This window comes from Strongylocentrotus purpuratus, unplaced genomic scaffold, assembly GCF_000002235.5.
Source record: "Strongylocentrotus purpuratus isolate Spur 01 unplaced genomic scaffold, Spur_5.0 spur5_scaffold_3, whole genome shotgun sequence".
Classification (NCBI taxonomy): domain Eukaryota; kingdom Metazoa; phylum Echinodermata; class Echinoidea; order Camarodonta; family Strongylocentrotidae; genus Strongylocentrotus; species Strongylocentrotus purpuratus.
In genome coordinates this window covers 22,622,297-22,648,126 of record NW_022145609.1, presented here as the reverse complement: position 1 = coordinate 22,648,126, position 25,830 = coordinate 22,622,297, and the positions used below count along the sequence as shown (strand labels likewise).

At 37.4% G+C, this 25,830-nt stretch overlaps 1 protein-coding gene across 1 annotated transcript; it reads left to right on the top strand.

Annotated features, from left to right (window-relative positions):
* Positions 1–344: 344 nt before the first annotated feature.
* LOC100889993 (doublesex and mab-3 related transcription factor 3, truncated) lies at positions 345–25,830 on the top strand. The gene is made up of 2 exons (XM_030996393.1): positions 345–1,627; positions 22,981–25,830. The coding sequence occupies exons 1-2, from the start codon at positions 1,153–1,155 to the stop codon at positions 23,913–23,915; spliced, it is 1,410 nt and encodes a 469-aa protein (XP_030852253.1). The 5' UTR covers positions 345–1,152; the 3' UTR covers positions 23,916–25,830.

Genomic DNA, 25,830 nt, shown 5'->3' with positions numbered 1-25,830 from the left:
TTATAAAGGGATGTAGAAGAAGAGCGAGTAGGAAAGTTAATATAGTGAGAAAGAAAGAGAAACGAGAGAGAGAGAGAGAGAGAGAGAGAGGAGGGAGAAAAGGAGAGTAGAGGGAGAGAGGTAGGAGAGAGAGGTAGGAGAGAGAGAGAGAGAGAGAGAGAGAGAGAGATACAGCAGCAGGTACTCTTACCCCCTCTAGCGAGAGCGAGTGGCGAACACTCGTTCCGGTACAGGCCCGCGGATTGGTCAGTTGACGGATCCAATCAACGCCTCCATAAAGTAAGTCGTCGTCGAGTTTTTTTGTTGTGTGTGTGTGTGTGTTCTTCGCGATCCAACCTCCGTGCGGGTCCTTAGCAAGTGAATCAATAGAGTGACTAATTGCTCGATAAACGCTCACAGCAATCCAACTCGAAGAGACTTTTTTTTTACCCCCTCTCTCCCGTCCGTCTTCGTACAACTCTTGAAGCAAGTTGGACGTTCGGTCGGTTGCATTGCAAAAAGGTCCGTCGTCGTATAGCAGCATCCCACGGGGGAAAGAAGATAAATCTAAAAGAACTTAGATAGTGTGACCGTTGTTACTTGCTAGCTGGTCATTCTCTTCGGAAGATATTTATATATACCCACCGCAGACTCGATCATCTACCATTTCGATGCCCTTTACAAGTGCCAGCTGACACTTTTTCCTGATTCCTACAGCAAATTAGCTATATTCCATCTTCCTTCATTTCTGAAAATGGATTGCTATTAGTGAGAGTTTTTAGAAATAATGTATTGAATATTTGATACTGACGTCGATGATACAACTTTAAAGTGTTCTCAGAAACTTTGTTTTGATTTCCATCGTCGTACTATCACTTCGGAGGAGGGAATATAAATCATCATTGATAACAAAAAAGAAGAAGATATATTTCATGCAAAAGTGTAGATGAGCATGCATTGAGATACTGTCTCACTAAGACTACTGAAAACGTCGAGTTTGAAGACATTTTGCTAACTAGGAGCTGTGTTTGACTCAAAGGAAGTTCTTCAATCTGTGCGTGTAACTTTAAGATAATCACTTTGAAAGGGACATCGTGAAATTACCGATTCTTCATCGTGGCTCGTTTTGACCTCTTCCGATCTCCTCATCATCCTCCTCCTCCTCCTCATCCCATGCTTAGAGACACGAAATCGTTGATGAACCACCATCAAGACATGGATCGGATCGACATCCGCACGCTTTCGCTGCTCCGTGGGCCTCTGACCGAAAAAGGCGCACGGAAGCCCAAGTGCGCCCGGTGCCGAAACCACGGCATGATATCCTGGCTGAAAGGGCACAAGAGACATTGCAGGTTCAGGGACTGCCGATGCGCCAAGTGCAACTTGATCGCGGAGAGACAGCGAGTCATGGCGGCCCAGGTCGCGCTGAAGAGACAGCAAGCAGCAGAAGACGCCATTATCCTCGGTCTCAGGGCCTGCTCGCCTAGTGGGCCTTACAACTATCTCCCTCAGGGTCCCATCTTTGGGGCTGCTCCTCCAGGCAGTGGTGACGGGTGCAACGCCGACGAGGACGACGATGATGACGACGATGACATGGGCCAAACGTGTGACTCACCCCTCGATGACGTTGACATGCCGCCCTCCCCAGGTAAGAAACATTCTCTTCGCCTTCTAAACAAAACTGGATATGACCTGAATTAGTGCTGCCTAATCATGTTTCTTATTGACTAAAAATTAATATTCATGGTGCCAGAGAAATACTGACAAAAGATGCTGACTAAAAATATTTCTGAGGTATCCATTTCTCAAAGTTCGTTATTTCAATAAATAATTACGCTAAACATGCTTAATGTATAATAATTATTGTACTAATTACTTGTAGCTAAACGTCATATAATGTCAAATTGTCGCCACTGAATACGGACATCTTTATGAACCAAATTTTGCTTTGCTACATTAGTTTGATGACAAGAAATATCTCTTTATTGACGATAAACGCTTCTGTTGTATCCATTCCCTAACTTTGTAGTTAGTTTCTAATTAAAGAAAAGAAATTAAGCTGAATAATTTACCAACAGGAATTTTGTAAAGTAAATCTACCCATTATTTATTATGTCGTTGGTTTATCATTTTATAGATACTTCGACAATAAAGGAACATAGACATTATGACAAGATTCAAGATTCAAGATCTTGAATCTTGACAATAAAGGAACATAAACATTATGACAAACACATAAATTAAAAAAAAATATGGTAAGAAAAGCCCAGGACTTGAAGCGATTATTGGTAACTTAAACAAGATACGAATCATTCAAAATAGCTTTTAAAAATCAACACGGTTGCTACACATAATAGGTAGCTACGTAATGTGCTAACATGTAATAAATATTGAAAACTAGTCAATATTACAGCGTAAAACTGCCAACAATGATTAAGTACAATAGCAGAATGGAAGTTTCACACAATAGTATACGTGTCGTCGTCTCTATTGTGCTTTTTCAGCATGTGGTTGCAGAACAGAAGATTTGTTTCGCAATATTTAAATTTCGCAAGAAACTCGATATTTAGCAACAAAAAGGGCCTTCATAGAATCACTGAAGGGGAAGTGTACACTTTTCTTTATTTAAATCATAACCGTTTGAATTTCATTTGAATCACCGTCAACTTTGTTATGGTATGGGTGACTCCTGTTAGAAAACGAGTGCGTGTATAATGATGAAACAAATAGTTTGGAAATAATTGGGATGCACAATTGTAACACTATTATCACCACAGTGTCAAAACATTGGAATCTACAGTGGTGAACTTAACTACTGTAAGGTGTTACTCCTACGGGGTAAAATACTTTGATTTTAATAAACATGGTAAATACTTTTTTGAAAAATACACACGGGTGTTACTTCACTCTTTCCTGTTTATGTTGCTTTATAGACCAGAGTAATAATTATCAAAGCTCTTTGGAATAGCATTTGGACATTATTTCATGGTAAATTTATTCCCCATAATGTTATTTCTCTTTTTTTCCAAAGGCATATAATTATAATCACCGTGAAGGAATACATTTTATTTGGTAGAATATTATTGTGCTTCAGCGAAAATTTATTACAAATATTAAACTCAATTGTATAATCTTGATTTGCAAGTCAAACTTTATTACGAAGGCATTTGAAATGGAATAAACCAGATAATTAACATCAAAAGTCTAAACCTTTGAAATAATTTCACTTTTATTGTAATCTTTAATGCCTTTTATGACATTGCTATTTATTAGTTTCATCAAAATCAACATATTTTGACTATATTTGAATATTTTATTAATGTGCAAGGAATAAAATATAATAAAATAAAGTTTAAAACACTAAGTAGAACGTGTCAGAAAAACAACCCAAGCAGTTATTCCTGTAATTAATCATTTTTAATTTTTTAAGTTTTGTTATTCGTAAAGAACTAAAACATCTGACCATGGAAATAATTCACTTTCTTTTTTCTCATTACTTTTACATTTGTTATATTCATTTACACAACAACATTACTGTGTTGAGATATTATTCATTTAGGCATACGGAATCAGAATACTTTACAAGTGAACAATTTAAAACTTTGAAGATTGTTCATTAAAAAAAACAAAAAAAAACATTAGGTTTGATTTAACGTAATACTTCAAATCTTCCGTCCAGGATATCCTTACTGTTTATAATAGTATATTTATGATATTAAAGATACGCGCTATATATTAAAAATGTTTAGATCCTTAGTTTAATCAACATGATACGATTGTTGATCGCGTATCTACAGATATACAGAGGGGATTGAACCATCATTCTAGTTATCAAAGCTTGTATATTCAATAAATACTATCATTATGAGCTTGTAACTACAATAGAAAAAAAGCATTTGAATTTTGGTTACACCTTGAAGCCCCTCTAAATTGGGAGCCACCAATTCGCTAAAATAAATTGAGGGAAAATTTCACTTAAATTGTGAATGATGTGAAAGAGGATGTCATATAACACTCAACTCTGCAAGGATTTTCAAAACAAATGTGTTGGAAGACGAATATTGGTGAAAGAATACAAAGCTAGGGTTTTGTTTTGTACTCAGTAAAACCTAAATTACGTTTTTGTTCATCAATATTCGTCTTCAAACACATTTATTCTGAAAATCCTCGTAGAAGTCATTGTTAAATGACATCCTCTTTCCCTTCATTATACAATTAAAGTGAATGTTTGCCATCAAATCTTTTGGTCTCCCAACACTTTAGAGAGGCTTTAATGTAAACAAATGTCATGCTTACCTAAGATATACTTGTATTTATGCTTCCAAGATGTTGTGAACCATTATTCCTCATGATATGTCCCTAAAGATATGTTACTAGTCCTTTAGACGTTTTAATTAAATTGCACTGGCTAATTCCCGCTTTGCGTATACACAATTTTACTAAGGACTATACACGTCAAGAAAACGATTGTAAATAATTGATAAGTATTAACAGAGGAACACCAGAAATACGATGTTAGTTGGTTTGTTTCCATTAATTCTGATAGTATGTAGGTTTTAGTCATAATGTAAACCAGATTATGAATAATATTTGAGAGATAGCATGTATGTGAGCGGCATCTAAATATTACTTTGGTGGGAATTTTGATTCTCAACATATCCTACTTATTCTGTTTTATTCGTACCTCTGGTCAAAGTTAAAGTTAATAATCTATTTGCTCCTTTCATACCTACGATTTTTTTCTTCTCATTGATACACAAACGAGGCTTTATATTTCCCGTATCTTTTTACATTACATTTAATTATCATTGATTGAATTCAGATGGAGATTTATTTGAATATTTGAAATAACCCAACAAAGCAAGAAATATTTAGGCATTTGGGCGGAAGATGCAAATATCACAGTTGCAACAAAAATAACTCGAAGTTCTTGAATATGAACCTAGTGCCTAAACACACTTAGAAACATGGTCAATTTATATACATACATACATTTCACAGAGGCCATTGATTTCTCTGTATGAGCCATATAGGAGGAGGCAAGATGGCTCAGTGGTGGAGCAGTGGTCTCGTAACCCAGAAGGTCCCGGGTTCGAAACTAAGTCAGTGTGCTCGTGTCCATTTATAAGGTATACATTCTCATTGCCAAGTCCACCGGAAAGGACTTACAACCGTCGGTTCCCTCGGTTGTTTATTTACAAGAATACACATGCTTTCTTAATAATACTAATACTACTAATATTAGATAATAATAACGATAGCAGTAGTAGTCAGGGGCGGATCTAGCTTTTTGCTAAGGGGGGGGTTGACCAAAATAATGACGATGCGGAGCATCGTCCACGAGCCGCGAAGCGGCGAGCCGATTTTTTTGGGGGGGGTTTATTTGAACCCCGTAAGTGATGTTTTCCTGGCATCTATTAACACAATGGAGACCATAAAAAGCAGTGCATGATAACGTCTTTTTAAATCAAGTAACAGTTAAATACACAGTTATATCCAGAGTTATCATGTGTTTGGTTAAGTTACCAGATGAGTTGAATATCTTCTCACAATATTTGCACTTGAAAGGGTTTCTCTCCAGCGTGCGTTCTTTTTTCTTTCTTTTTTTTCCTTTTTTTTTACCCCTTTTTTTTTGTTTGTTTTTTTGGGCCGCCCAAGGGGGGGGGGGTTTAAACCCCCTAAACCCCCCCCCCGTAGATCCGCGCCTGGCAAGGGACTCTGTGACATTTGTTCGCCCAACCCCCCCCCCCCCCCCCCTCCCCCCCAAAAAATAATAATAATAATAATAATAATAATAATAATAATAATAATAATAATAATAATAATAATAATAAATGAAATAAATACATAGAAATAGAATAAAATAAAATTACAAGTTTAAAAAAAAGATAAGATTTAAAAAAATGGTCCCCGGATTTTTTTTTTGGGGGGGTTGCAACCCCCCCAACCCCCCCTCTAGATCCGCTTCTGAGTAGTAATAGTAGTAGTGATAGTAGTGATAATCATAATGATATTGTGAACAGCGACAACTACAACGATAATAATGATTATGATAATAATAATAATACAATAGTTGATGATAGCATTTGTAACAATATAAGAAGAGAACAAGTGGACTGAACGAGAAAAGGAAAACTGCATGATGAGGAGTACGAAAATGATATGAAAAGTACAAAGAGTTCTTCAAACCGTTGTAATGTGGCTGGTTGTTCTAAATTGATATTCGACTCCTTTAGAAGTTGTAGAAAATATATTATGAATACCATTAAGGAGGGACTTTAAATGTCAATATAGCTTCTGTAGATTATAGTCACCTTTGTACCGAAATGAAACTTTGACAGCCTATACACCATGCGAACCACATTGATACCTTTGAGATTTCTTTTTCTTTTAAAACTTTGAATCAAGAAAAGAACAAAAACAGTTTTAATATACTTGTATTTGCACACTTTTGAAGGACAAGCTCAGTTGATAACCATTCTTAAACCACAAAACAGATGATACCTCTTATCTACATACATCATGATTTACCCAGACTGGATTTTTTGAATGGGAGAAGTGGATGGGAAATTGAATGCTTGCAGGAGAGATTCAGCTTTGTTCTACATTTGGAAGAACGGATAAACCTAAACATTACCTTTGTCGTAAATTAATTAATGAATTTGAAAGTGTCTTCTTAGTAGCTGACATGTTTCTCTTTTTTTTCGAATATTTGTTATACTTATGCTTCAGTGTTTATCAGTTAATGGGCGACGAAGAGGAGGATGGGATGAGAAGGAAGAGGAGAAGGGGAAGGAGGAGGAGAAGAAGAAGGAGGGGAGAAGGAAGAGGAGGAGTTAAGAAGTGAAAGGAGGGGGAGCACGCGAAGGGATGTGGTATCTTGATTTGTACCATTTCTTAACGAGATTCAACTTCGTTCTTTATTTGGAAGAAAATGAGAAGGTTGAAGCCTAAACTTCAAATATTACTCTTTTCAATTTTTCTTTTATGCATGTGAAAGTGTATTCTTGGTTGCTGAATTTCGTTTACTCTTTTTCATTTTCTCATATTTCCTATACATTATGCTTCGGACTTTATCAATTAATGAGCGAGGGGAGGAGGTGAGTAGGGCAAGGAGGAAAGGGATGCATGGAGGGCACGTGTAGGGGTGTGGTATCTTGATTGTACTCTTTCTTAACGGTCAAGGTGAAACAGCTCGTGCCCAGTTAACACCCTCGGACGTGGGTGCCACTATTGGTAATGATTGTGGTCAGTGGCCAGCAGTCTGTCCAATACACTTGACCATGAAAGGTACCCGTGGTATCACATTTCTTTCTGTCTACCTTCCCCTGCGGTGGTATGGCTGTCCCCGAAGGGGTAGGAAGGGGGATGGGGAGAGGGGCTTGTCCGTCCGTCGTCTAGCTAATGCCACTTGGATAATCCGCAATTAACATGCAAAGCTCCGAATGAGTGACCATTAAAACAAGGTGTTCGGACATTCGAAAGTGCCTTTCCGTCACGCCCATTGTCACCACCTTCCTGACCACATCGTCATTATCTTCACCCGTCCAACCCTCTCTGAAGAGTCTTAAAATCTGCTTAACCCGTTTCTTACTAGGCGCTTCGCGCGCTCGCATTGTCCACCCATTAGCAGATTACCCTCGCGATATTGAGAGGGTTAAGGGGGTTACGAATCGTCTGCACTTGTTGACACGCGCGTTTCACCGTGAAAACCTTTTAAGCCATCAGAAATTATCTCGCAGACGGAGTTTGGATCGGGGAGGGGTAAAGATATGACACGATACACGCTTCATGTTAACGGGTTCAAGAGACTGTGTCTGTATAATGTCTGAGCGTCGCTACCGTGGTTCCTGCAAAACACACTTAACACCTTTTCTGAAATTCAGTACGGTAGTGACGTCACTGAGCGGAACATCCAATACCGCCGATACAAAGTTTTCAGGGGGTCAATGTCTCCCTCAACGTCAGGAGTATGACGAGAGATTATTATTGATGATCAATATATTAAACAAAGTATAAACAAAAGTATTGATTATCTAATTCAATTTGTATATCATGTCAAACTTATCGAGTCTATTCCTATCGATAAGGAAAAATTAGTTATGACCATATTCTAATTTTGATTCCTACTTTTCAACAGAAGATATAATTATTATAACATTCTTTCTCGAATAAACAGGAGAAAATTATTAATTTTTGTCTCTTCAAAATTATAATAATGTGTCATGACGATCCTTTTGAAGAAAAACATTTATCTTGCACATTTTTATTTTTGTAAGACGAATCACTGTATATTACCCTTTTTCAGACAACTTGAAAGTTTGAGGGAATGCAATTAATGAAAATATAGTATGACCGATACAATAATAATATTGTTACTGTATTTATATAAAAGAATATATTTATACATGTATATCTGAATCAAAATGTTTGAAAAGCAATTTAGAAGGGAAAAAAAATCTCTTTATACATACAAAAATCCATATTTGGAGATCACACGGGAGTTAACACATTTTTGTCAAATATTTTACCTCTTTTGACTCTGGTTCATTTCTTCCCTTTACATTTTGCTCGAATCCATTTTCGCTAAGTCACCAATTATACAAACATTTCCTTCCGAGCGTATAGTTGACGTGAATAATGACGTTCGTCTGCAAATCCACGTCAGATTTGTCGACTAAGAAAATAAATACCGATTCTTCAGTCTTTCCCCTCGCTTAGAACTTGACACTTTTAACACACAAAAACGAAACAACATGGGAAGTGATATTTTACCTGCCGATTTTGGCTGGCCAAATAACGGCTTTTATAACGGGGGTGAATGTTTCCGCGCCCAATTCTTGCCGCTCGCTGTGTTTATTTCACAAGGATTTGTGGCAGATTTGGGGACCGCGGGAAACGATTGGGTCGTCTGTCTAGCTCAAAAGTGCATTTACACCTTGGACGATGAAGGCGGTACCGTGTCTCATCGCTGGTGGGAATGATGGAAAATAAAGTACGCATGTACTTTGAGTTACTTTGCTCTCATTTGGGCAATGTGTAACTTTGATTTCATGGGGGTGGGGGGGGGGGGTGAGAAGAAACAAACATAACATTGTATGAGCCTTGTTTTGCCATATCATCTAGTAACTTTCAATTATGACAACAATTATTTGATTTTCTGCGATAAGGACAAGTGAGATTAATAAATTATGGAAAACACACACTGGGGCAAATTTCGTTTTCTTCAAATAGTATCTCTTAATTCTATTGTACCCTCTTTAAAAAAAATCGTCCTATAAAGTCCCTGTAGTCCCCACAGGGCCTGTCTCCCTCCTCATTACCTCCTCCTTCTCATCCTCCTTCTCTTCCTCATTAATTTCTTGGCCCTTTAACACAAAGCTTACTAATATTCATACGATTGATTTTTGTGCAATAAAACGCAAGCAAATATCCTACGATCAATTGCTAAGCTTTGTGTTATATTAAAGAGGCCTCTGTTTCTTTTATTATGGCGTCTCTCTTTGCCTCATCTAATTAATACGTCATTGTACCCATCTCGCTTTATCTTCCAGTCTCTCTACACTCTCGTATATTAAGAAGGCCTTAAGCACATCTTAATGTAGATGACTCCGCATCGCTCTCTCTCTTACTCTCTCTCTCTCTCTCTCTCTCACTCTCTCACTCTCTGTCAAAAACATAAAGAAAAACAAACAAAACAAAGGTCCATTGCTGTACCCCAATGCTGATAAGAGGTGACCCCTCTGAAAGTCATTTTTTTTTTAATTATCATTGTATTTAAATTAATTCGTTTATAGTATAGTTATATTCCGAGTACTCTCTTTTATGATTAGAGTTGACTCCCCTAAAATTATAATTGTGTAATCTTTGGATCAAACATAATTTATACTACTATATAATTATAAGCCGAGTACTTTCTATTTTTATTTATGTTGCAGGGATAATCTTTTTATTATTGTCATTTTGTATTAGCTTAACGGGGGAGGGATAGGAGGGGGTGGTGGTAAGATTAAAAATGAATATCATACATTCTTAAACAGAACGACTGTGTTACTAAATTATTTAACAAAAATATCATCTCTTTCGAAAATATCAAATTGTTATCAATATGTAGAGGTGGAACAAATGTATTTTTCGTTATAACGAGGGTGCTTTTCGTTCGGATTGACAGAATATCCAGGATGATATCGTTTTTTAAACGAAAATCTAAATTACCTTTCAGTCATTTAATACATGACTTGCAGGCAATTCGGTTCAGTCGATTTGATAAAGCGAGAGAGGAGTAAATTCTTTGATAATTATTACTGAGCATTTTTGTAAAATGTCACCGCGAAAACCAATACCAAATAGCTATAGGAAACGTCTGGGAATAAACTAGTACCTTGCAACATGGATTTTCAGAGTCCTAGTTTTCTTATGATGCGATTATAGATATATATACTTTATCAAAACATACCATTTTGTATTGTGTACTAAACAATTAAGCTTTCGCAGTCATGCACTAGAAATACATTCAATCTTTAAGCAACAGTAAATCTTGGACAAAAAAAGAAGAAAAATCAATAATGGTGAACTATACTGTTTTGTGTCGAAACGTCAATCATAATTTTGTGCCTAATATCCTAACATTTACTCGAATAATCCCGTTGCACCATTTATAATTATGTATCAACTTCTCACTGTCCAAGCTTGGTGGGAGAGAGAAGAAAGAGGAAAGAAGCAAAAGAATTGAACTCAATATGCCCTCGCTCTGAAAAGGTTTCCAAGTCGATGATTTTAACAAAATGAAGACCAAAATTGACATGTATTTTGTAAGCGTTCAACAATGCAAGAATAGACCACCTAAGGGACAGCATACGGATAACAAACGTTCGTTTCCCACGCCCGAACCCCCTAACAAAAATGTCTCTCATGGCGGCTACGTTCGTTGTATCGCATTTCTGCACGTGCACGAATGTCCTTTGGAGCGGCACGGCAGGGCACACGCACGCCTGCCGCACCGGCGATGTTACACCCAACCTCCCCGCCTTCTCATCTGTAAAGCAGAATCAATTACACGGGCTTTTGCCTATTGAAGGGGGTGTGCTCCAAATTTACACGGTGTTGTCATATTTCCTACATCCAATTTCTTTTTTATTCTACATTTCGTCATCCCAAGTATTGGCGTTTTTAAGAAGAGTTTGTTTTGCCAATCATTGAGAAATTTAGTTACCATAAAACATAAAATCATAAAAAAACATGTAGAAATTTCCCACTATACTTGCATTATTAGATTATAACCTTTTTGTTTCATTTAATTGAGATCCCAACCAAATGAACACATTAATACAAACTCTTTTCAAATTAGCTATCATTTTTAGGCCAATTTTTTTAAGATCGAACTTTTTTTTCACGAGTGGTTTGATATAAACCCTGTGCCATCTTAATTAACTATAGCAAGAATGATAATGACTCAATATTTCAGTGTATTTACAGCTTTTGAGCGTATGCAATATGAACATAAGAACGTTTCTAAAGTGAATTTCTTCTTTTTGGTACTTTCCTGTACCATTTCAAACTGATTTATTATTCTAATTGTAATTTCCTTTCAGTAAAAACATAACACAAAGGCAAAACAAAAATCATATGGATCAAATATAAACCTTAGTGTAGTAGTATATAATTTCCCCTTATTATTTAGCTTGTATATATATTTTTTTTGTGGAGGCCTGTACTAATAATGTTAACATCGAAAATATTACCGGTTATATTTTCCTTGTATATTTCTTTCTTTATTTCATTATTCAATCTGTATTTAATTTTTAAAGCTAAATTTTTTTTCTTCCAATTATCTTTTCACGAAATGTTATCACCATTATAAATTTATTTTTTCTCCTTTTATCAATAACGAATCACGGTCATTATTTGGGTATTCAGTATTTCATTGAAATGCTTTTAAGCTTTATTTTTTTGAACGCTGTATTTCTATTTTTTATTTTAAATGTTATCAATATAGTATATCTGATCATACAGTATAACTTTGGTAAGGTTGTGATATTTTTAAAGAGGTCAATATATTTGACACCTTCGTCACCCTGTACGAGATCGTCGATTTTCCAAGAAGTCATTGGAAACGAATCATTTATGCAAATAATCGATATACCATTTCAGAATGAGAAGTAAGTACAAATTAATCATTGCAAATTCCTCAAATATACTGTTTAATCAATACACCATTACAAAAGGATAGGCAAATATACTAATTGAGAATGTCTTATACTTACTAGTAATAACAAAAAGAATAATCAAAACATCGAAAGCAAGAAATGGGGCGGATGGGGGGGGGGATAATGGCGTCGGGACATTTGAAAGTGCCGTTAACCCTGGACAGTTTACCGGAGTAAACCCTATTCTGATTTTTGTTTTCTAAAATCCCTCGACAAGTCATCGACAGTATCCGCGCGTGACTCAACTGTTAATTCCATTCCAAAAATGTGTGACTGAAAAGTGCACTCGTTGACCTATTCCAAATGAAGATAATCCTCGACCTGAGATGATGAAGTCTTCAAAAAGGTTTCAAAAGTTGATCGTAAAATCTTATCAATCCTTGTAGTGACTTATTTATATCAATAACATCCGACAAAAGTGATGATTAAAATCGATCGAAGGGGGTAGTCCTTTGAACATTGTATCTACCATATACCCGTATATTGGATATTCAAAAGATGATCGATTTATATCGTTAGATGCAGCGTGTATGAACGTACTTATGTGTATACATATTGAACAGGTGTAAATTCCACGTTAGCTATAAAATGACATTTAATATTACCTCTATACATTAGGAAACCATTTATAATTACGTCATTGATCTAATAATGTACTGTTGCTAGTTTCTTGTAGACTTAACACACACACACACATACACACACACACAGTAGTTTTGGAAAGGGCGGGTTGTTGAATAAATGCATAAGGATATTGGGGTAGGCGCCCTGTGTTCTTTGAAGGGGCTTAGGGAGCTAGTGCGTTTACGCGTGGGGTTCTTACGTGGACTGTGGGGAGGGGCACGTCGGATGGCGTTTTATCCCCGCGTCTACCACCAAAGAGTCCTCGTGTTGAGCTGACTCACGTACCCTTCGGCTAGAATTGGGCTGGAAACCGGCGGGATGGGGCGGCAAATAGTCATCAAGAGGTTATGGAGTGAGATGAGTCGGGGCGGACGAGTCAAGCACGTCCCATGATACCCCATCACCTCAAAATCGCCCCTAGCAACGATGATAAGGATGATGATGGTGATAAAGAAGATGAAGATGAAGGAGGGAGAACATGGTCTTAGGCTGCTATTAGACACATTAGAGAGACAATGGCCGATACGTTTTTAGCAGTGTTAGATGTAGCCTAAAGGAAAGTCTTAACATGGATCTCTTAAAATAAGTTAATGGCGACGATGATGGTGATGGTGATGATGGTGATGATGATGATGGAAAAATGCCTATAATTAGACACATTAGTAGGATAATGGCTTATACGTATAGTTATTAGCCGTATCTTTAAGTAGAATCTTAAAATGGATCACTGAAAATAAGTTAATGATGATGATGATGATTGCGAAAAACGAATTGTCTTCGGCTATATCATTAGACACACTAGACGGACAACGGCTTATAAGTGTTTATTAGCTAATTGTAGCTTAAAGAAAAGTCTCAAAATTGCACTTAACAAGCTAAGCTCAGGTGGTTTAGTTTTCCAAGATTCTTATTGCTATAGAAGGGGTGTATATATGGTATAGTATTCAGGATGCCATGCATAAGATGGGAGACATCCTGTGTTGGTATGCTTATAATTTATATTACATGTATATGTTGTGTTGTTCATTATAAGAAATTAATTTACAGTGGATAATTATATCAACAAATACAAATTAGATTGAAAGGAATCCAGGGCCTTGTCTTATATATAAAGAGTTGATAATAATCGAAACTCATTTGCGGTTGAAATCAATCGCAACTACATGTATGTACATAAGGGATAGGAGACTGCAAACTTGCGATTGATTGGAGGACTTGCGATTGATTTGGATAATCATAAGACGAGACCCAGTTGTGATTAACCAGTCTCACCCCAAAGAAAACAAGAAAGAAATGCCTTCCAAAGTTGTGAATAACCATCCGGGCACCTCCCGTGTAGTGATACAGAATAGAGAGCGCCAATACTGACAATCGAGAATTGGAGTATATTATGAGGATAACACTAGAAGATAGCAGGACCCAAATGTGCATATTAAAAGAAGAAAAAAATGAAAGATAAACTAAGTTCGAACGGGAAGAGGTTACATCGTTTACGGTCAAACGACATCGACCAAAATATTCTCCCAATGACTTTCAAGGCTCGCATTATACAGCAGCAACACTGATATAGCACCGCTTCGGAGTTGCTTTAAGAGGAAACAGCAACAAAAATTCCTTCCGTTAGAAAATACTCCAACAGCCACTCGAGCAATTTTTGCAAATTCATCAATGCGGTTTCTGCTGTATAAAATATGGATTTTTGTGTGCAAGATACAATTGCAACTTGCGTGTCTTTTCACAGCGCTGCATAGGAAGGAAAACAACCGTGCGTTTCGAAGCGCTTCTCTTCGAAGACGAAGACGAGAAAAAGATTTAATATTCGGAAAGCGTCGTCGGGGTCTGGTTTCAACTTGACATGTCTTATTGGGTGCGCAGAAGTTTGGTCACACACCAGTTGAGAGAGATACAGTTTCATCTTAAAAAGCGCGCCAAAATGACGACAAGTGGGATTAGAAATTCAGCATGCAGACGATCACCGGGTACTCTGTAGTCTGCTGACGCACAACACTCCTTTCTGTACATGCTGATAGGGCATGATATGTAGATCAAGGTGAGGTACATTCTGTATCCAAGGAGAGCACATCTTGGCCGGGTTGTAAAAGACATGCGGGCTTCGGAGATCTCTCCTCTGAAGTTTTGAAATTAATTGAACTCCTGCATTTAACGCTGGACGAAGTAATATACAGCGAACACTATCCTAGCATAAAGCTAGTATAGTCTTACCCTAAAACGTAGTTTTAGCCCAACTTTGAACCCAATCGCAATTCGAGCCATTTATTTGATTACAAGTAGGTCTATACACCCCGGACAGAAACCCCAATGTTTGGTTGGATGGTTAGTTTTACCTGACTGCTACGAAAGCATGTGTATGCTTGTTAGTAAGCAACCAGAGGACGGATGGCTTTAAGTCCTCTCCGAGGGAATTAAATGTATCCTAGACATCTCGAAAAATTACCTATGAGCGGAAGGCCAAGTAGACCCGTCACCGGACAACCAGCCCTTAAGGAACCTATACCCCAAAGCGAGAACTGTTTGATGCTACCCCCTGAAACAAAAAGTGCTTGTCTGGTGAATATCGAGTGGTTAGTTTGCTGTAGAACCAATATGAAATAAAATATCAAAACTATAGCACATACTATTATATTACATGTTTTTAAATATTTTGTACAGCAAAACCTATAGAAACCCTGAAATATATTGGTGACGGTAGACCTTTTAGTTCACAGTGGTTGAATCAATGACAGAAGCTGTGGTATTAATTTGTGTGGACTTAGATGAAAAGTAAATTGGTAAAACCAATTAATTAGTAGAACAGTACTTTGGTGAAATCGCTGCTTATGGACACGGTAAAATGATTCGACTTTGATAGGAATCGACGGAAGGGCGATGTATTTGGGTATATACCAGCAGTATGTTTCATCTGATTAAGGCTATTCTATTGCCAATCTATCATTGAGATCGTTACTCTGTACATGATACAATTTTCCTATCCGTCGTATCATCCATAATCATCATCTCTTCGCTGTATGCATAACAACCATCCTCAAGGAGACACGGTATGCACGGCAAGGACCACAATTATACGAGAGCTTCCCTCAATAAGTAGTAACGTGATAGTGCTCTTGAAAGGATGATACAACCTGGCTGTGAGAGATTCTTAAAGATCTTATAATGAAGCAAACCTGAAACCTTGTTTCCACGTCAACAATCGTTGGTTATCATTTGATACCGTGCATTTTCTTCGGTTGTTTGCGGCAACAAGACAGACCATTCGCACTTGAAGGAAGTAGCTGGATAATTTTGAAAGCATATTTTTGTGAGTGATTCCGCTTTGAAAAAATATCAATTATAAAAACACGGTCGCAACTCCTTTAAAAATACTCATGCAATTTTGGAAGCCATGTACGTTAAATTTTGAAATATGCAAACATGACAAATAAGTAATCGAAACATGATCTTTTTGTTGGATGTACGAATTGCCCAAGAGTTGATATTTTTCGAAAATATTTGTAATCGTGTTAAAGGACATCCGATAAACTGTGTGCTTGTCGTTGTGTTTGTGTTTTTGTTCCTGTCCATGAATCAGTTTTTGATGCTGTACAAGATCAGTTTTGCAATTTAAAAATAAAAAACTACTAATTAATATTTGAAAAAGGTCACTGGGAAGAGTACTCCTGATTTTGTAGTGATGTCAGGGACAAGTTGCGCCTTAATGTAAAAGGGTGTTTTCTTGTCACCCTGATAAATCGAATGCCGTGACAGCGACAGAGAGAGTGAGAGAGAGAGAGAGAGAGAGAGAGAGAGAGAATGAGAGAGAGAAAGAAAGGGGAGCAAAAAGGGAGGGAGAGAGAAAGATTCACACAATACTGATCAAGTTTTTCAAAGAGGTTATATCACCATTTCACTACAACAACAAACATAATTCCATAGAAAGCACTTCTATAACTTGTGCCTATTATGTTTCGGTATAATCTATTATTCGATATAAGTTCAAAGAATAACTTCACCATTCGATCGCAAAGCTGATTCGACTTTAAGCTTCAGATAACTTTGTAAATAGGTTGACTCAAATATAGAATAAAATATATCTGAAAGAAGACAAGGGTAGAAACCGATGGAAATGCATTAAAACCCGAGTCATCAAAATGGACAGAAAAGTGGATGCCGATGCATGACGATTAAAGACTTTCGGGATTTTGGCACGTGCAAGAGTTCTCTTGGAGGAGAACAAAAGTTTAAAAAGAGTAATCTTAGAGTATTAGATTTGTTGCCTTTCTTTGATGCCTTTTATCGCGTTGTTTCACTTTCAACGATTCAGTTTCACTTTAGATTGAATGTGAAGATTGGGGCAAATGTAATGAAATACTCGCCAAAAATATCAAACGGCACTCGAGCACGAATCCAGCTTTCTAAAAAAGAAAGAAGAGCTCGGAGCGGATACGGACTCCGATCTGCTATTTTATCACATTTTGAAGTCTCACAAACCTGCAGTTCTGGATGTACTCGAGCACGTACGTAGTCAGCCATTAGGAGGAATGAAAGTTAAGGCAAAGGCAAATTACGATCGGGATTCATTTTTTTTTCTTCTTCTGTTCCATCGCTGCGTCGTTTTGTCCAAGCTATGAATAAGATTGACGGAGCTAGCAAAGCGATGGATGGAGGGCCAAGAGTGAGAGGGTGCACTCGATACTCTACTAAAGATGTTACCCGGAGCTTGGTGTGGGTAAGCGTTACCCTCATCCTAGGAATCCGATCCGTTGATCGCTGGCAATTCCGAGCTCCGAAATGTTTCCAAAGTGGTTCATGTTATACGAATAGAGGCACGCGAAAGAGAGAGGGAAATATAGAGCTTTCGACAACCAAATCGCCTCGAAAAATGTGATATAAGTATATCATATCGAAGACATTTCCTCCGGTGTTGTAGGAGAAATTGGTGGTATTGATGATGAAGATGGAGAAGAAGATGATGGATGATGATGATGATGATGGCGGTGGTGTGGATGTTCCGATTGTGTTCGAGTTGTAGTTTCGAATCGACTTACAGGAAGTGGGTCGGAAAAGTGGCGATGTTGTTTCGCGTGCAATTGGCTAACATTTACAGCTGAAGTATCCCCGTCGTTTTGTTTCGTCTCATCGCGGATGTCGTTTCAAGAGATGACAATATTTTTCTCCCATGAATACTGAAGACATATAATAATGTCTCGCTGTTGGTTTTGTTACTCAACCTCCCCGTTAGATCTCCATCGGCAAAGATGGTTTGTGAACGTCAGTTGAAGCGTTGAAGTGTCTCCCGTATCATTAACAATTTTATTGTTTTCTCCGTTTCATGATATCGTTGGAGAGCATATACTCGTCCTAGTTCGAGTGATATACGAGTATCTCTTCCATACCTCGTCAAATAAATACGATCATTTTGTGAAGAAAAATTCCATAAAGCCAAGCATTAGAATTCTGTAATGCAATTTAAACACAAATGCCGACACCTTGTTATTTTCCTTTCAAAACAAAATCATCTATCAAAATTTGATGTGATGCATAATCAATTAATAGAGGGAGAAAGAAAGATAGATAGAGAGAGAGAGAGAGAGAGAGAGAGAGAGAGAGAGAGAGAGAAGAAAAAGAGAGAGAAGGAGAGGGGCATACTTTTTTTAAGTTGATGGATGTGAGATTTCGTCAGTAAATATGACAGTTTGCCAACATGTAACACTACACCTTTTGTTTTAATGATAAATTTTGGATGAGCAGCCCTAAAAACTGAAAAAGAAAAAGCTGGCTACGTGAAGAGATCTATCAATTAGCGCCGTAATATGCCACCATTGAACGATAATTTTCTCTGGGGATTTGTTTTAAATATATGACTGCGTGTCATGACAATCAGACATGACGAATCAGAAATCATCCTAGTTTGACACGAATTTCTATATTTGCCGAGACGTGGACTGAAGTCACGTCTTCGTTCTAAGACGCAGCACAGTGTAAGCTGAAAATCATCTTGTAATGAACCAACACCGTTTTCCTTTCTTAAGAACAAATCACCATGTACACAAAAAAGAGAACCAAAACCGAAATGATATTTTATGCCCAATTGATTCCTCATTTGCATTTCCAACCATTTACTTCAAAATGACACGGCCCTTTCCTCCCTTTCTTCCCCTCTCTCCCCTCGCTGAATGCACGATCCGTTTTGGGTCGGTTTTGTTAGGACCTCAAACAAAGCCAATATTAGTTTTGGAAAAGAATGGTTCGCAATTGGGGTGTTACCCAGTCCCGACTGTTTGCTTAAGTTAGTTCTAACAATTCCACTTAAAAGAAACGACAGTGTGTCGAGCATGTATATACACACAAGCGCCTCCTTGAGTAGATAATTCGCCAAAAGAGAGAAAGAGACGGAGAGAGAGAGGGAGAGAGAGAGAGAGAGAGAAGAGAGAAGCAAAAATGTAGACGATAATTTGTGTGTGTTTCTTTCTTTCAGGTTACGCGCCAAAACAAACTGGCAGTGTTTAAAAGGTGTAGCACGCCTGGTCAAATGACGATCAAAAGAGCATGTTCGTATGTGTGTTTTTAAGCCCCAACTTGTTGAAATATCAGGGACTAAAATATGCCAATTTTTGGGGTATGTCACTATTGGGGTATGGTTTCACCAGTTGAGGCTCGTAATGAAGTGAGTAAATCGCTCAAATCTCACGCAACAATCGCCTCTCGTGCAAACAAAGGATTGGGATCGTCGTTTAACATAGCAACAAAACAATACAATTAGGATTAGGACTTTTAACGATACCTATCATGAGATCCTATAGTGCAAACGTTGTGGTAAGGTGATATGTCGTCTGCACATATTTGATGTCAAATCTCACCAAAAAAAAAACCCTGCTTCGATATTTTTTCCTCGTTCCACCTTACTTTTAGTATTTTGTCCTACAACCCTGTTTCAAGGACAGAATCTCGAAAGGTAAATCAAATATCAAATAAAGCCAGACTGATATTAGTAATTGCTATATTAGGAGTGTGTCTATAATAAGGAGGAAAGGTGTAGCATACATGAATGTTTGCTGCACATCAACACATTTTATTCAATCATGGCTATATTCATAAAATGGTTTTGTAGTAGAGTAGAAGAGGAACAAAGCAGAGTAGTAGTTCTTGATTAAATAAAGGGCCCAAAACATTCATGTCCAAGGACAAAATTGGCATTTAATGAGTTTCATATTTGTTCCATGAGTTCATGACAGATACTGGGCGTTTATATGTACACAAAGTAGACAAAACAAAAGACTAGAACCATACAAACATATACAGCCCAGCCATTATCGAAGACATATTGGCATTTTATCAATTATTCCATGAGTATGATATTCAACATGTCAACTCATAATGATATATCAATGATATTCCTAGTTAATACTTATACATTTGTTTACGCTGCCCTACTGCGCTGAAGATTCTTTTAGATACATACCATTCGTGTATACCGTTCTGTTACAGCTTGTATAAGCCCTCATGGCAACACATGAAAGGCTCATTCGTAACTGACATCATTATATAAATCCCATTGATTTTTCCAAACAGTATGGATAGACCTACCTGTAGCAATAACCTCATGTTTTGGAGAATTACTTGAGATGTTAATTTTACCTTTGGTTTTCCCCATAAAGTTTTCTGGTGGCGAATTTTGATATTATTAGTCCCGCACAGTGTGTATCACTCTGAGAGGACTCCTCGAAGAAACAGAAAGGAAATCAGGGGTTGATAATACATTAGTTCACTCATTTTGTTCTATATAAAAGCATGTACTTTCAGACGGGTTCATTCAAACCATGAGGTTAAAACTCGAACGTTCTGCGATCAATGTCTAAAGATTTTCGTGTTCACTCATACCACGCGTACGGGCTGAGGCATCGCCGTCTCGCTATGCGTCCCATAATAGTGCAACCGTGAACAATGTCATTTGTTTTCACCTTTCAATGCCTTTCAAAGGGTAATCGCTTACTCTATTACAAATGAAATAACAATGATGAAAACTCAGTATGATGTTAACAGAGAATTTCGTAGAAACGGTGTAGATATTACGCCAAAACTGTTATTTATTACATAGTTGTCCGTTGTGTAGTTCTAAACCTGTAACTCTCCGAGTTCTGTATATTTAATCCTGATCAATATGTAAGTGATAAATGAGGATCGATACTAATTGTTTTCCTTGATATCTGAAAGAGACCCTAGCCGAAAAGTGTAATTGCTATATTGTTGTTCAAAATTAATGTTGTTGCAACGTTGGAATAGCGTTGAGACCAGAGCACTACATTAACTGTGCTAGCCCATGCAACAAAGCAACTTTCGCCATTCTGTGTCCGTCTGCAACCGAGTTGACCAAACTCTGTAAAGGATGGCTCTGGTTTAAACGCTTTGACAGCATCAGTTTAGAAAAACAAGATAATACAAAATGCCTCCTGCTATATCATAGTAAGAAGAGGCTCAGTGTTTTTTCATTTTTTGACATGCATAAATCCCTCTCATGTAAAGAAACTGATCGGCCAAAAGGCCGCTCACAACACATTTACATAAATATGGACAAACAATTAAATCTAGAAAGATTAGGAATAAATTGAAAAGACTTATAGCGACAACCTCACATTGGCATGAATTGTAGTTTTGAAGTTTTGAAGTTTTTGAAGTTTTATTTATTCCACATTTTACATAGAAAAACAGTTTATATTCTTCTCTTTTTTTTGTATACAGGCGTAAATTATTATAAGAATAGATTTCACACAAGAATTTTTTTTTTTTTTTTTTTTTTTTTTTTTTAGAGAGATTTCAAATCAAATATAATGTACGGAAAATAAGTACGAAATTTCGAAGTATGTATATATAACAGGCTAGGTAGAACAATTTTAAATGTGGGGAGCCTAAATAAAAAGCATAGCATGTATGATTCTCATAACATAACGTGAAGTTTGAACAATTATTGAATATAGAAAGTTAAGGAGCAAACTGGTAAAGGCATCACTATATATTTGCATATACTCCTAGCGACAACGTGGCAGTGCAGCCATGCAGGAATTGTACCATGCACGGCGTTTCCCATGACTTCTCGATAGTTTAGACAGGCATCTACTCTCCATTTGTCATCGGGTCTATAGCAATCGTTTAGCCGGGTATTAACAACCTAGCCATCCTTCCCCGACCTTACATTGAACGATCGATTGTTTACCCTAGCTGGGAAAATAAACATTAGCTTCCAACTGCAACATGGCCACAAAATGAAAGAAATGTCGACAAATGAAAAGAATAAATCCATCCCGACACACATTTTCGAGCTATACTCCTCATCTTTGTGCGATCATTGATTCCTCCATCCCTAACAAATGCCGTTGATGGCTTTATCCAAATTTGTTCAGATTGGTAGCAAATCTGTTGTCAGAGCGTAATGCACTTCGGTTCATTGATTATGCTCTTTGAGATTTCCTTTAGCAAACCATGTATTCTCGGTGCGAATCGATACAACAAATAGTTCATAAGTAACATGTGTGCCTGTACATAGAGACCAAATAGTAACGAGCAAATATGACACTTTTGGGACATCATCGATCTTAATACGACGTGTTTCACAACTTGTCTTCTCCTGTGCCTTCTGTCTTTGGTAAATAGATTATCGATCAAATTTGAAGTGAAGCAGCTAATTACACAAAACCCAGGTCCCACGAGGGGATCTAAAAGCGATTTTAAAAGATGTCTTAATTGAGTAATTGTAATTTTCTCTTTGGTCTCCATTAACGGCGACATAGTTCTGTGTTTGTTTGGGAGGGTTCGTATTAGAGTGGGTGCTTTATCATAACTAACGTGCGCCTAAAAAAATTACCAACGGCCTTACAACTATTTACAATATTATGAAGAATTTTCCGACTCGTTTCGTCTCTTTGATATTTCATCTATGGTTTGCTATTTATGGTCATGATGTTTTGTAATTCCATTCATGTGTCGTGAATGATCTAAACACTGCCAAAGCATGCTAGCCAAAAGGACAGGCTATTTGTCTAATTAATTTTCATACTGCACCGGAATTAAAAGTTTGAATTCTCTTGTTCCTTGTGTTTTTCCTCTATGCGGTCATCATGTTTATACATTACACGTTGTTGTAACCCTTGCTATATTTTTTCTCATTGTAATTTATCTACAGAACGCGAGACGACAGAAGCGCTCAAGGAAATAAAGGATGACATCGAACGTGAGTCTCCTACAACAAGTGTCCCGGAGCCGCCAAAGAAGGTCGTCGAGAAACACGAACTACCGGAACCCTCTGAGAAACCCAACGAAGATGGCGAAGAACCCAAGAAGAAGGCAAAACTCTCTGGACCTTTGGACACCTTCAATGGCATGGCATCCAGCTTCGTGTCGCCATTCCGTCCAGGAAGGCTGTCACAAACAGAGATCCTGACACGGTTGTTCCCTCACCAACGCAAAGCCGTCTTGGAGCTAGTCCTGCAGGGGTGCAGCGGTGACCTGGTCAAAGCCATTGAGCACTTCCTCAGCGCCGGTGAGTCCGTAAAGAACAACGGCAGCGCCTCCTCGCGGTCGGACCACGCGCACTCTTCAGAGAAAGATCAGAACGAGATGTATCATATCCCGTCTGGACTACCCACGATTCCAGGACTGGGTTCTTCGATTTTCCGTACCCCAATGCACACTGACAAGCTAGGCGTCGGTGGTATGAAGTCGGCCTTTACCCCTCTCCCACCTGCCAGCTCAGCGCCTCTCCCTCTTCTTTTCTCGCACAGACCGCCAAATCCTTTCCAAGCAGACGCCCTCCTCGGTCGGACCTCAATCTTCGCACCTTCCAGTCTGAGTGACCTTCATGTTGGTGCAGCAGGACCTGGCAGGTTCGTGTTCCCAGCTATGCATCCGCTCAATCTCTCTGGAAAGTTGGCTGCAGCGGCCAGCGAGGGATATCCTCGATATGTCTTTGCGCCCTACCCGACATGTCCACCAGACTGCACGCAGTATCCGAGCCTCCACAGCACCAGAGCTCCGGCCGGAAGCACCGGAAGTGATTCGGAAAAGAGTCCAGGAGCCATCGCTGATCTTTCGGTTACGAGCAACGTTGATTCAGATTGAGAACAGAGTGAACTTTCAAGACTTTATGAAAAGATGAAAGCCAAGACTTTTTGTTTCTCATGTCTACAGCGCCCAAACAAATACATTCCAGAGTTGTTTTTTGTCGGCATACACCAATCGAAACATGTTCTGACCTCATGGATTGTGACGTCATGGGATATGATGATTTGCTGTGTCGTCTTTGTAAATGTGTCTTTGAAACGTGCCAAAAAATAAATATGTCAGAAATCGCAAGCTCTTAATCGTAAATGTTTGTGAATGCCCTCATTAAGTATAATTACATCACATTTTAGGGCAAAATGTTGCGACCTGGTACCCGCCTAATACTGTTTACACTATTACACTACATTCATGGATGTCATTCTATTTCAATAATTTTATGATGTCATCAAATTTATTTTTCTCATCAAAGGGTATATGACATCGAAAGTGGACTAGATTGAATTGACTGATAATCAGTGCTATTGTTTATTGTTTCCATTACCATGATTACTATCGAAAATGATAGTTAACAAAAAATACTTTTCGAATCGCATACAACGAATAATTTTCGTTATAGATGAAATGTTTCTTTTTTGCCAAAGTATGTGTAGAGAAAAGTTAGAGAAAACAACAATAACCAACGATTTGATTCATAATCATTTAAAGTAAAAACCAAGTATCTTTTTTTCTTCTCATTAATCCCCCACCGCATAATGCCTACAATAACATAATTATCACAATTGACTGTAAGACAAAACTTAAAAAGTTTTGCTGTTGAAAGAACATCAATTTAAATTGTTGAATAATATGATTAATTGGTGAATTTAAACTAGTAAAATATTGTTCTTTTTCTTTCAAATGCACATGTAAGAAAATATTATTTTTTAGAGTAGCACTTGAGGCTTTCATCACCTTTATGTGATTTTATATTAATTTATGTATAATATTTTCTACAGTTTCTATTATCTTCCTGAGGGTAGTAGTGCATACGAAATCTTTATGCGATACTAATTCTAAGAGGCTGAAATACATAATGATGAATTGTATGTTTTGTCATTTTTCTGCCAGGCTGATCATAGTACGTTCCTTTATCATATTTATCTGAAAATAGGCTGATTTATGTATAAAATTGTGTTCAGTGTTTTGTTGCCAATATTTATTTTGAAGAGCCCTCTACCCTTTGAGTGCCACATGTGATTATTTATACACGCAATGAGTAACACTGTATTGAGTTTGCACCAAACAGGTGAATTGTCTCAAATCTCTAAGTGAAATGAAATGTATTCAAACCAAAAATTAATAAAGAAGAAAAAACAAATGTTTTGGTTTCCTGTCATAAGAGGTCTTTAAGTGAAATTGATATTCAAATCTAAATTCCTCTTTGATATGCTTTCAACTGATCATGTTTAAAAGTTGATTTATAATACATAATACCTTTGAAGTTAGCTTTGGCGATTCCCTTTGAAAACAATTGCATAATTTTAAATATATATATATTAGTACTGTGGAAACGGACGACTATGTGTACATAGAGCCGAAAATAACTATTAATTTCTTTTTGCTGAATGGCTGTGCATTTGGGAATCTACGCAATGATTGTATTTATTTATAGTAAAAATGCCAGAATATTCGTTCTTACATGTTTCTTGTAACTTCAAAATGAGTAAAAAAAATGTATAATAGATTACAATTTGTTTCATTCGCTTTCGTTTGAGCAGTATCAAACATAAAATCGAACTATGTAAGACCACCTGTTGAATGTTTGAATATGTTGTTTATATATAGATAATAAATTGGTTGGATTTGTAATATAACAATGAGTTATTTATGTGGAGTATGTGGAAAATGCGAATTTATAATGTTTGCAGTATTTTTGACTCGATGCTCACGATTAAAATTCTAGTCTCCGATTGAGACGTTGTAACATAATCAA

Bases quoted from the DNA above. Each gene is read 5' to 3' on its own strand.
- LOC100889993 (XM_030996393.1), top strand. From the start codon at position 1,153: ATGCTTAGAGACACGAAATCGTTGATGAACCACCATCAAGACATGGAT. The intron at 1,628-22,980 runs GTAAGAAACATT...ATTTATCTACAG, and splicing joins TGACATGCCGCCCTCCCCAG to AACGCGAGACGACAGAAGCG.